Source organism: Carassius carassius, chromosome 26 (genome assembly GCF_963082965.1).
Source record: "Carassius carassius chromosome 26, fCarCar2.1, whole genome shotgun sequence".
In the NCBI taxonomy this organism is placed as follows: domain Eukaryota; kingdom Metazoa; phylum Chordata; class Actinopteri; order Cypriniformes; family Cyprinidae; genus Carassius; species Carassius carassius.
Genome location: NC_081780.1, coordinates 6,068,011 through 6,081,778, shown reverse-complemented (window position 1 = coordinate 6,081,778; position 13,768 = coordinate 6,068,011). Strand labels below are relative to the sequence as shown.

General features: G+C 37.3%; 1 protein-coding gene across 3 annotated transcripts in view; it reads right to left on the bottom strand.

Moving 5' to 3' along the window:
• LOC132105632 (coiled-coil domain-containing protein 136-like) overlaps window positions 1–13,768 on the bottom strand; it is a 29,664-nt gene that overhangs the window by 3,795 nt on the left and 12,101 nt on the right. For 2 of the 3 annotated variants that reach the window (XM_059510902.1, XM_059510903.1), the window contains exons 3-9: window positions 10,987–11,316; window positions 10,705–10,779; window positions 9,037–9,348; window positions 5,631–5,748; window positions 4,301–4,574; window positions 3,381–3,515; window positions 933–1,046 (exon numbers count right to left, since the gene is read on the bottom strand). In XM_059510902.1, coding sequence (XP_059366885.1) covers window positions 942–1,046; window positions 3,381–3,515; window positions 4,301–4,574; window positions 5,631–5,748; window positions 9,037–9,348; window positions 10,705–10,779; window positions 10,987–11,316 — 1,349 coding nt within the window. In that variant the 3' untranslated portion in view covers window positions 933–941. The remainder of the gene's footprint in view (window positions 1–932; window positions 1,047–3,380; window positions 3,516–4,300; window positions 4,575–5,630; window positions 5,749–9,036; window positions 9,349–10,704; window positions 10,780–10,986; window positions 11,317–13,768) is intronic. The other variant, XR_009423968.1, reaches the window with a different exon arrangement.

Sequence of the window (13,768 nt, the reverse complement as noted above, 5' to 3'; positions counted from 1 at the left end):
AATTTTTCTCTGGCAAGAAGACAGTGAATGAAGCTACAGAGCTGAGGTGGTTTTAATTGAACCTTCTGAGGTCTTGTTGTTTATTTCCAGTCATCTTCTGTAACAGCACCGGACTTGAGAGCTATATATACCCATCCAGAAATGTGGAGGGATACAAAGCCAAGAGCAATGACCCAGTAAAAACTCCAATCACTGTCGCACACGTTCTCTTTTACATACTCTATTACTCTCTCTCCATCTGGTGTTGTGAGACTGGCAGTGGAAACCGCATGACTGTCCAGCAGAATCAAAGAACTGTGTAAGTGTGTGCGTGTGGCTTCAGTCGGCCCCGCTGGGCAGCAGAACTGTTGAAATCAGAGCTGTGTCATGCATTTGGCTGGGATAATAACGTTCTGAATTCTCAAAGGATTTCTCAATATGACTTGATTTTTGATGGTGCCAAACTGAAGAACATAAGAAATGTCTATGATGCAGAAATTCTGCTGTCCAAACTACAAAAGCACAATTTCTTTGGCAATGTTCTAAAAACAAGTCAACCCCCTTTGGGAACGGGATGTTTTTTATGCTTTTTCTGTATACAGGCTTACTTTTACTCAAAGAATTGACCCATTTTTAACGTACTCCATCCTGAATGAGGGTTTCTGTTTTGTTTAGGAAGGTTTTAAACCTCTGAAATGACAGGAATAAATACAACTATATGGTTTTTCAGAGTAGTTAATTGCAAAACTATGTTTGTGAAACAATGTGCACATCCATAAAAGGCCCTCGTAAGGAATCAGGCAATATGTCCATTGGGCAAACAGGTTTGTATGACCATTCATTATTGCTTATAAAAAGTGACATTTTGACCATGATAAAGATGAGTTTCACAATACAGGAGGGACAAAATGCTCATCTCTGGACTCTTACAGAAAGAAAAGGCAAAGCCATACCTTTCCCCTTTAGGACAAGAGCTCCTTCCAGCAGCACCATATCAGGCCCATTATTACAACCATTCCTATGAAGGGTATGGAGAGAATAGGGCACTCAGACGAAGGAGTGGAGCTCTGAGGAAAAACACAGGGGGGTGCAGGGATGGAGAGAGGAAGAGGAGAAAGAGGTGGTGAGAGGAAAAAAAAAGAAAAAATGACAGACACTCAAAATAAGATCATGATCACACATGGGAGGTTTGTGCACATGTGGAAATACAAGTAAAGAAAACATGGAAAATAATAAAAAAGTTATAGAGAGAAAGAATGAAGAGTGTGAGGATGAAAGGGAGAGAACACAACCAGATAGATAGATAGATAGATAGATAGATAGATAGATAGATAGATAGATAGATAGATAGATAGATAGATAGATAGATAGATAGATAGATAGATAGATAGATAGATAGATAGATAGATATGCCAGCAGTTTATCAGGAATCATCAAATTTGTTTGGAATTTGATATAGTTCAGTGTGCGTCGTGAGCATGTGGGTGTTTATGGTATGTTTATGTAGGTGTTCAGTGGTTAGAAAGCAACAGAACAAAGCAATGAAAGACCACGGGGGAGCAGGGAGACAGGAAAATACACCGAGATTAGATACACAGCAAAGATGGTTAAACACAAAATGGAAACCTTGTGCTGATAAACACAGAGCTAAGGTCGCCATCTTGGCATTTAAAGATCCTTGCCCACACTGCACAGCCAGCCCACTGTATTAAACCAATGTACCGGGTTAAATCTGTAGACAGTATCTGGGACAAGTTGCTGAATGCCACAGAAAAAAATTCAGATTCATCCTTCAGTTTGTATAAACAAACAAACCAAACATGTTGAGAGAGAGCATTGTGTCTTTCCCTTATCTGTTTGCACTGTAAGCCCATCTATCAACTATCTATGTGTTTTTACAAAGTGAAGGACAAGTCAAAAAAGAGCACAACCATGGTATATGAAAATTGGGAAAAACAAAAGGTGCAAGAATATGTACTTCAAGTCATTCAGAAGTAATAAACTAACCTTCCCATAAATCATCATGAATGATAAACAAATCATTAGAATATATAACACAGAATTTATATATATATATATATATATATATATATATATATATATATATATTATTATTTAATTTAATTTAATTTAATTTAATTTAATTTAATTTAATTTAATTTAATTTAATTTAATTTAATTTAATTTAATTTAATTTAATTTAATTTAATTTAATTTAATTTAATTTAATTTAATTTTACCAAAATGGAAATTACATTTTTCATTTTGCTGAATATTTTTGGTTGTTGAAATTTCAGTGCATAGCTATACAAAACTACTGACTAATAGTATAAAAACAACATTATATATTGCAAAATATACAATCAAAAATCATTTATAGCAAAACCAACATGCAAAAATATTCAAAAATGTATAATGTATGCAAAAGTTTAAGTAGAGTGTAGGGAGAGTCCTATCCTTTATGGCAAAAACACTTTACATAGCAAAGCGACTTCTCTGATTGGTGGATCTTTGTTTTTCTTTTATAGGTAGTACAGTTCATAAATTAATGTTGCAGTTAATTAAACATATATATTTAAACAAAGTGACTTTTCACTAAACATTTTTTAGCATATTACAGATTCTGTCTATAGAGCTCCATTTGTATTTAACCCAGAACATTCCTTTAAGGAATCATGGGAGTTGTAGGCGGCAGAACGGTGTGAGTGAGGGGTTAACCACACAATTAAAGTACAACTATGAAGGACGGATGATTGACATGGGACAGGGTACTCAGACTGGAAAGACTCTTTGATAAGAAAAAACCTTGAGAAGTTGGAAAAACTTATTCTAAGAGCTTGTTGATAGACAGAACAGGGGTTAGAAAGACCTCTATGTCAGTGCACATTGTACACACACAAAAACTGGATCAAGAAAACTAGCTAGACACATTAGCTGCTAAAGGTTTGACAAACACAAGATGTGAAAACACACACACACACACAGCCCAGAATCAATGTGTGTGACAGGGCAAAAAGCAACCCAAAGTGAAACATACACACTCGACCGAAAATGGCGGAGTGGTTTAGTAAGACAGGATGCGCTTTGAAAGACAGGTTCTGCTGTTGGACAGATGGTGGTTGCCCACATGCAAACCGTTAGTCATGTACAGAGCATTTTCAAATGCTGACAAACATGTAGTTCGATGGAGTCATTGTGTCATTCTGTTGATAACATTTCGCCCCACTTGCTGTGTGAGTAATGTCTGTTTGTTTTCAGCATGTGAACAGTATGGTGATTTATTGGAGTTCGCATTTTTACCCCAAGGAAGTTCACACGTTCACTGTCTGAAGTTCTAGATTGATGGCTCTTGTGGATTTGGAAGAAAGCAGTACGCCATGAACCCTCTTTATGACCCTCACCTGAGCCTTCCTCCCAGCCAGCCGATCAAGCTCCGCCCTACAGTGCTGAAGCTCCGCCTCTAAATCCGCCCTCTCCCTCTGGCTGCTCTCATACAGCCCCTGCAGTTCCATAAGCTCGCCTTTTAGTCCCTCACACTAAAAGAAGGGAGAGATATGAACAAATGATAGAGGACAACTGATTAGATTCACTGAGTCACAGGGAGAGTTTTAGCATATGTTGCAGAAAGAAGTTGACTAAAAATCTTTGTTTAATCATTTCATTATTCAATAGAGAACAGAGGAATTTGATTTTCTTTGTTGTCACACTGTCAAGGTTTTTCAACGCTATTTCCCACAAGGTCATTCTGTTGAACAACTAAAGGCAAAATTATCAGATATTCTGCTAGCATCAAGTATTTGGCTCACACTTTTTGTCAATACCATGACAGATGGTTTTGTTTGACACCCAATGTGACTCAATTTACCCTATACTGAGAGTGGAGAATGTTTTTAATTAGTATTTGTGTTAGAATTTTTAAAATATGAAAAAAATGCAATTATCAGACATTATCATCACACATAAAAGTATACATACATATATTTAAATAAACACATCATAAATTGTATTAAATATATCAAAATTTACACAGTGTCTGTTGCTGGACAAATCTCTTGTATAAATGTTGATCTATGAGACAGTAAAGTTAAAATGAACCACAATTCTTGATTTATTTCATTTGAACCAAGTAATTGATTGGAGTTGATTGGATTTTATTCGAACTGACTGAGAAATAATAAAAAATTCAGGTGGCTATTTCGTACCAAAAATGATCCAAAAACATTTAAAATTGAAAATGCACTCAACTTAAGTTGAAACATCTGTTATTTGGCCAAGTGGGCAACTAATTTTACCACTAGTGTAAATACTGGACATGCCGTACCTCACTCTGGACCTGTGATGCTTTCTCCTCGGCCTGTTTCAGCTGGTCTCTGAGGGAGAACACCTCTGAGAACCCTCCACTCACGCTCGTCGGGGTGATGGGTTTGCCCTCAAACGAGATGTTCTTTTGGGTATAACCGTCCACCCATTCCCCACCTCCTACTTCCAACGTGCTGACGAATCCCTCGGCCATCACCTCCTTCTCTACATCTTTTCCTGTGTCATTTTCTCCATCATTCTGCTCTACTTTCAGTGCCAGGAATGAATCAGCTGAGCTGTCAGGATAAAGGCAGGAAATATACAGTAAATTTATTATAGATAGATGTACATGTTGTGGTGCATTTTTAGTGTATTGCAAATTTACTTGAACTTGTGAGCTCTTGCTGCACTCTTAGTAGATTAGCTTCTTTTAGACGTGTGTGTGTGTGTGTGTGTGTGTGTGTGTGTGTGTGTGTGTGTGTGTGTGTGTGTGTGTGTGTGTGTGTGACAGCCGCACTGCAGTACTCATTACTGATTCATTCTCATAATAATTTATTAAAAATCTCAAACTCTTTGGTTTCTCTCCTTCATTCACTCTCTTAGTCTCTCACAGTGCTCAAAAAAGCCTTTACAGTAAACACATAAATGTCATAGAAAATTAAACTACATAAAATAAAATAAAAAAAAACTTAAGGTATTCAAATTTAAAAATAAAAAATAAATGCACCTGACAAACCCCATTAACTAGAGAAGAGAATTATTCTAGTAAATTTTTTATTTTTAATTTTTTTGAAGAGGTGCTAAAATGTGTGTTTTTGGGCAGATTTACAGCTTAAATCAAACAATTTATTGAGAGATGCATCAGAATATCAAATTGTGCCTATGTAAAATGACATATTGATCAACTTCAGCACATTTTCTACATTTTAGACTGTTTAAAATCATCTGTTCTCACTTCCGAGAAGAGTTATTCTTTTGAGCTGAAACATTTAGCACTAGTTTAAAAAAAAACATAATGGTGTGCTTACAGAAGCATTCATTTTAAATAGAGATTGAATTAGAATAACAAAGTCAAAGAAACCTTGATGTCTTAAAATAGCTGTAAGGCAACTGCGGCTCGTCTCGCTGCCAAAATATTTGGATAAGATGAAATACACAGTAATTAATGTTTCATGTTGCTGTGAAACACCTTCATAGCTGCTAAATAGTTTTAGCGAGAGTGTCCATTGAGACAGATTATGGCTGAATGCTTCAGCGGTCATGCCGGCCTTATTAACAGAGACAGAATTTGCAAAGCTCAGCGGCTGAGTTATCTTGTTTGTGTGTGATTGACAGGCCATGTGGCCAATCACCTGGCTCGCTGCTGCTCCAGCATCTCCAGTTTCTCAGAGAGCTGCTTGTTGTCGTTCTTTAGAGTCTGACACACGTCTTTCAAGGAGCGACACTCCTCCATCAGCTGGTCCATGTCACCTGTCCGATCACAAAATAAGAACAGATGAATAGCAACTTGTCTGCTGTTCTAAATGTATGTCCGTTCCAAATGGAATACTACCATATTACATGTACTACTTTTTGCAGTATGCAGTATGTATAGTGTTCACATTATGTAATTGTTATGCAAGAAAAGTATGCTATTCCAAATGTAGTCACATTTTCTGAACAAAAATTCTAGCATACCAAAGTTGCAAAAATTGGCACTTGAATAATAATACACTATCATTCAAAAGTTTAGGTTCGGTGAGATATTTGATTGTTTTTGAACTCATATGCTCACCAAGGTGGCATTTATTTGAAAAAGAAAAAAGTGAAATTGTGAAATATTCTAAAAGGTTTTAAAATGTAATTTATTCCTGCGAATGAAAAGCTGAAATTTCAGCATCATTGCTCTAGTTTTCCTGTGTCACATGATCCTTCAGAAAACATACATACTATATGCTTATTTGCTGCTCAAGAAACATTTATTATTGCTTAATACTTTTGTGGAAACATGATATCTTTTTTCCAGGATGCTTTGTATTTGAGACAGTTTAAAAGAACAACACTTATTTTAAATAGAAGTCTCCTGTATCATTATGAATGTCTTTACAGTCACTTTTGATAAATTGGATGCATCCTTGCTGAATAAAAGTTTTAATTTATTAAAAAATAATAATAATTAACAAAAAAACTAGTATATATATATATATATATATATATATATATATATATATATATATATATATATATATATATAATGATAACTGATTCAGAGTCATATACTACATTGTAGTCACATGACCTTCATCTACTTAAGTGATCATGTATTTATTTTTCATCAAATTATGCACAAATACATCGACATTTTTTAGCAGTACGATCAAAAAAATACATAATACATAAAAAAAATTCTAGTATGAATATAGTAGTGTGCCACTTGGAACATAAAGGCCAAATTGCACCCAAATAGATTTGTTTCAGACTGTGAAATAAACGATACAGTTGCTACACATCCACTGCAGAAAAATATTGAACATTTGTCCAGGGTGCTGTAAATACAAACCATCCCTGCAACTAGTCTCCATGGAAACAACCCATTCTGCTCTCTTCCCGCTGCAGCAGTCTGACCTGTCAATCAAGAGTCATGTTTGCCTTGCACGTTCCCCATGGTGCAACGTTAAACCCCCGATAGCATAGGCCCTAATCTAGAAAGAATCTCACTAGCAAACAACTCTGCACTCCGTCTCTGCCAGGCCTGAATGTGTATGGGGTGTAGATAACCATCAGACGCATCTGACTCCAGATCAGAGGAAACATGCATGCATCAATCAGAGGCTCTGATGTGTTTGTGTTCAACACTGCTTAGTGATCAGCACATCTGACCACACGACCCCACCAGCAGTAATCACTGGTATTCTGTTTTTACTGCAGATCTTAATATAGTAAAGTTCTACCGGCATTAAGGGAGCAGAAAACAGCCCCAGCACCCTTTCAACACCAGACAAATGGGGCTCCGCAGAGGTCCTGCACTCTGTCAGAATGTCAAACAGACACTCAGACACTGAGAGAACCTGTAATACACTCGCATTTGTCAGTGACAATGCATTCTGGGTAATATCAGAGTACTATGTCGTATCAGGCAATTGCTGGAGAAATCTCAGCTGGCTAATGTACAGAAACACAGACGAGGTCTGGAAAAATTGACTCCACTGAGCATGTAACTTTTCATGTGTGTGGAATTGATTGATTATACCCCAAAATTATAGATAAGAAGACCCACAAAAATGCAATGCACAATGATTTTCTATCATTGTGAACCATATTTAACTAATAAGTATATAAACCTTTTTTTTATATTGATAATATTTTGTAATTATATTAGCATAGTATCACTTAACTCACATAAGCATTTTTATAAACATTTTCATTAAAGCATTATTTAGTATGTTTTTTAAGCATAATGTTATGTATTTGTATATTCTAGTTAAAATTTTTGTATTTGTATTGAACATTTTTATATTTTCAGTTTTCTTTTTAATTTAAGTTTTGTGTTTTAAGTAGTTTCTGTTGTATAAAAATTTTTATTAGCTCTGATTTTTTTTTTTGCATTTTAACAAACTAATTTTACTTATTTAACTTTAACTTATTTTCAGCAACATATTATTTTTATATTTATTTATTTTTTATTTTTATTTTTTTTACGTTTAGGTTTTTCCATATAAAATGTATACTTTCATTTCAGATTTATATTCTTTATTACAGCTTTATTTCAATTACAGAAACCAGTTTTTAATAGTTTTTATTTTAGTTAATAACAATAACTCTGATTAAGCAATTTTTCCTTAATGATGAATGTTGTCAAATTGTCAGATTTTCCTTGAAAAAATGTTGTCCACAATACGCAAAAACCACACACTGACACTAACACACAAATATACACACACACACATAATATGTCTTTCTCTTAATTAGTTACTTGTGTATGTAATTCTTAAATATAGAAAACTGAAATAGACATTGGATTCACATTATTTCACACTTCTTAGCTTATGCATTTGAGCACATCCAAAAAAAAACATTGGAGCAAGATTGTGCCAAAGCACACAAAGCCAACAAATCTCACACACACACCCTCATGGAAAATGGGCCCATCCTGCCAATTGCAGAAAGTTGTTTTGGAGGGGTGTGACTGTGTGCTGTATTATTTCCTCGTTGCACCATCTCACCGCTCATTAGAGGTCATTTATTCCCATATTCCCACAGTTTTTAAGAGTGTGTTGAGTTCATTGTGGAGCACATTATGCTGGTGTCCCTAACTAACAGGACATCCTTGACCAACCAGTCTCATTAGAAAGATCAAGCTGGACAACAAGGCTTCACTAATGTCTAGCAAACAGCATAGCTATGTTGATCCACCAGCAAGACCAGCACTAGCCAGTATAACCTACGCTTCAAGCTGATATCTGATAAGACGTGGCCTAGTTGTTAGAGAGTTTGACTCCTAACCCTAGGGTTGTGGGTTTGAGTCTTGGGCCGGCAATACCATGACTGAAGTGAGCAAGGCACCGAACACCCAACTCCTCCCGGGCGCCGCAGCATAAATGGCTGCCCACTGCTCCGGGTGTGTGTTCACTGCTGTGTGTGTGGACTATGGATGGGTTAAATGAAGAGTACGAATTCTGACTATGGGTCACCATACTTGGCTATATGTCACGTCATATAAACTGGTCTTTTTATCTGGGATATCTCCATTGGGAGCCTGTAGTGTGGTGGGACTCAGACCTTCTTCTCCTGCTTTCTCCTGCTCTTCTCTGCGCTGGTTCTTCATGCTGATTTCGGCCCGCAGTGTGGTGAGCTCCAGCTCGTACTCCTGCGTGGTGCCACGCAGACGCTCCAGTTCGGCACGCAGACGGCACAGTTCCTCCTGCAGCAGAGCGATGTCATTCTCCCGCTCGGCTGCGGCCTCCTCCGCCGCCTGCTGCAGCTCCTGCACCTCCTCCTGTGCCACACGCAGCTCCTCCTGCGCCTCCCACAGCTCGCTGGCCTTCTCCTCCTCAAGACTGTCCAGCTCCTCTTGCACCGAACGCAGCTGAGCTGTGGGTCAGAAACAGCAACACAACAATATTTTCAACTAAAAACTGAGTAACAAAAAAGTACTGAAGTACAGTGATGGGATAATATGGTATTACTATGTAATTTTTTCAGTGTTTCCTTTTTAATACATTTGCAAAGTTGTGATAAATCCAGTTTTTTTGTCATTATGGTGAGTGTGGTGTAGATTTTAAGAAAAGTAATTTTAAGCAGTTTAACATAACTAAATGTGAAAAACATGAAGGGGTATACAGGCCTTCGGTTCATGTCTCATTACAGCATTCACTCAGCACGTCCAGCTGTCAAGTAGCAAAAAAAAACTAACCACATGAAGTATGAATTTTAGTCTGCAGGGGCTTCTGGAAAACTATAATCAGTCTCCTTGTAAGGCGGGAAAACGGATGGTAGAAAAAACGCTTCGGCACAGGCTGTGATTAAACCGAAGAGCCGTTTCTTCAGCGTGTAAATCTGATTCTGCCTGTGGTTGGTTGTGTTATTCACATCTGTGATGCCATTACTCATGATGGTACCTCGGCACAGTCCATGCACTTCTGCAAACGCTGGTTTACTCTGCCTCCTCACAGTTCATTTCATTTAATTACAGCACAGCCGCCGAGAGAGTGAAAGTGAGTCACTGGGGAAGTGAACAACAATTCCATCATCTCCCCTTTTCCCATTTCTCACACAGGCCCTCTTGCACTCGACCAAACTAATGGAAACGAGATGTTCAGGGTTGAAGGATTAAGATAATCTCCATCATAATACAATCACAGATAACATTGAGTTTGAATACAAGAAGACCTTGCAGGAGTGTTTGAACAGAGAGTAATTCAATAAGTTGATATTATCAATTTTAATGTATTCATAAAGAGAATAAAGCTGTATTGGAACAAATGTATTTGCATAGTATATAGTGCATACTGAAAAAAGTACCCAGTGCATTGTACAATAACATATATTGCACATTGTGACAAATGTTATCTGGGTAGTAGTATAAGAGTATATTCAGTAACACCATGTGTAGTATAAAATGTCCAACTATAGCAAATGTTTTCTATTATTAATCCTGCACAAAGATATGAATATGCAAATAGCCTCTTCAAATCATCTGTGGTCTGTGTTGAAATCATTCAACAGCTTGATATATCAAGAATGTTTATTCAATAGTGTTGGACACAGCTGTTATTCAGTATGCTAAATGTAAGAGGATATTTTTGCTGCTTGATGACTGAGTATAATAATTTGCATCCGTCATATTTAAAGACTAAAGTTAAGTTTATTTATTTTATCATTGACGGCAGTTATTAGAGTTGGGATGTGTTCACATCTGCTTCTGTTTCTAATTGTGTTTCTGTTCACCTTGAAGTCTCTGGATCTGTCTCGTAAAACTCTCGGCCTGGTGGGCGCTTGCCAGCCGCTCTTCCTCCAAAAGACCTACAAAGCAAAACAATGACATTAAACGGCGGCTGGAGGGACGTGAGTAATTAGTAACTTATCACTGGCATCCCACAATATTAACAAGCCAGGAATGTTTGTGTGAGGAACAGGTGGTTTGGCGGTCAGTGGCAGCTGAGCATGCTCAGAGGGAACTCCTCGTTGATGATGTCACACCCTAAAAACAGACCCCAAAAGCATACGCACCCTGAAGCTCGTTGTAGCTCTCCTCCTGTCGTTGTGACACCTCTCTGGTCTCCTCCAGCTCCAGGAGCAGCTGCACCACCTGCGACCTCAGAACCTCCAGCTCATCTTCATCATCCACTCCTCTCTGCTCCTCTCTGTCCCCCTCCTTCTCCTCCTCCACCGTCTCCTCCTTCACCTCTTTCTTCTCCCGCTCATCCTCCTGCCCCTTCTCTCCGTTTCCGACCTCCACCTCCTCCTGGTCTCTCTCCTCGTTGTCCTCTAACGAGCCTCGCTCTTTGGTCATTTCACTGCCTATACCTGGCCGCTCCGCTTTCAAGTCACACACATCATCTGAGACAAGAAAAAAAAAAAGAGACAAATATAAATTAATCAGTCAATTATATGTAATACTTGATTCTACATTTTTTAGGATGCCAGATATACTGTATATAAAATAGTTTCTACGCACACATTAAAATAATGTTAACTGACGTTATAGTTCACAGAAAACCATGTTATATTTCACAGATAAATGCAAATAAAAATAACACTATATCTATATATCTATCTATCTATCTATATATATATATATATATATATATTTTTTTTTTTTTTTATAAAGAAATACTGTGAAGCGAGCTTAACTTGTACTGAACCTACAATATTCCTTCAGCCAATTCTTTCCTGCTCTAATTAACATTAGCTCATGCCACAAAATGGCATTTAAAAGTTGTCTAGTTGTCATCCCCACATTCTCTGTTTGGAAAGGAGTTGTGCAGTTATGCATGTCCCCCACCCGCACCCCCACCCCCATCCTCCATCCTCCATCTGTCGTCTCTAGTGAGAATCTACTACTGTAGATCCATTCAGTCCAACACCTTCATCTGAGGAAAGTCTTCATCACCTGCTGGCCTCCGGCTCTCATCGCTCTCTGCTACCAACAGACCCCCTCAAGCAATCAAAACACCCACCCAGGGCCACCAGTGCCCCAGTGCTAGAGGAATACGTGCTATTTTAAGGATTTAGGCCATGAATCGCCCCTCTGCCTTCACCTGTTGTTTGTTCACAAACACATACACACACACACACACACACACACACACATAGTCCAGACAAGAAATCACAGCCAGCAGTAGCCCTTTCAAACTGTAAGAGATCCATAGAGTCCTCTAGTGGCAAGAGTGGGTGTAGACATATATATATATATATATATATATATATATATACATTTTTTACATATATCATATGTTTATATAAAGTATATACATATATATATATATATATATATATATATGTGTGTGTGTGTGTGTGTCTGTGTAGTGTAAATATATGCAATCACTCTCTCTCTCTCTCTCTATCTCTCTCTCTCTATATATATATATATATATATATATATATATATATAAAATATATTTAAAAAAAATAAGATACAACACATTAAACAGATCACATTTGCTATTTTTACATATGCTGAATGAAAAGAGGCAAACAAACTGAATGAAAGAGCATGTAATGTGAGCAGCTGATCTCCTGCTGTCGTTCTCCTCTCTGGGGTATGCTAATCACCCACCAAAGTAAGGAGCCAACTGGTTAAAAATAGCCTATTTCAACACCCTCCTTCCCTTCTATCCCTTTCTTAATTTCTTTTCCTCACACCCTTATTTCTTGTACTATTCACATCACCTCTTTTTCATTCTTGTTTTCCAAATGATCCACCTGTTCTTTCCCGGGCCCGTCCATCTTTCCAACAGTCACCTGTTTCTCTCTTCTTAAATTTACCACCACGTTTTTAACACCCTCTCTTCTCCTCATCTTCCCTCCAGCCTGATCCATAACTCTAGTGTTAACAGGTGCTGCCCCCTGACCTCTGAACTCATAGGACCAGGCCATTCAGTTGGTCAGCCAATTACACACTTAATCTCTTCTACAATCTCACTTTCTAGATCTCTTTAGAGAGATAATTCATCCAAAAATGAAAATTACCTCATGATTTAATCCCCTTCAAACTATCCTAGGTGTATATGACTTTATTCTTTCTCCACGTGGTTCTGAGGGGTTAATAAAGACCTTCTGAAGTGAATTGATGCAGTTGTGCAAGAAAAATATCCATATTTAAAACTTTATAAACCATATTCTCTAGCTTCCGCTAACTTTCGTACACAAGCATGGAGCCATGTCAAGCACTTTTTATTAAAGATGGATGCACTTTATTGGACTTCAAAAAAATCAATATAAAATCAAAAATTAATATAACTGATTGTATTTGTCTGAAAGAAGAAATACATATACACCTAGGATGGCTTGAGGGTAAGTAAATCATTGAGTAATTTTCGTTTTGGGGTGAACTATCCCTTTAACGATAGAAGGATTGTGTGTGAGAGTATAATTATATAAATATAAATCATTACTACTACTATTTTTAACATTAATGATTATTCATTAATTATTTTATACGTGTATATGTGTATATGAATAGATAAATAATTACAACAGTGGCTTATAGAATTTAGCTGAATCAGTGATACATGTCTATAATTTCACATATGTCACATATGTCAGCAATGCCAGACCTGACTAGACGATTCACCTCTCTGATTCTCTTAGATCAGATGCCTGCGTGGGATTAACAGAATCTGTCAGTGCGGAAAATGAATTGTCTCGCCAGCAACTCCTCCCCCTCCATTCCTACATCTTTCATTCTCTCATTCACCCCCTCTTTCTCTTTTGCCCTTGTTTGTTTTCTCTCACTTCCCTCTCTCTTCCTGAATGATATATATTCTCCTGTAATGAGTCCTGTGCTGTA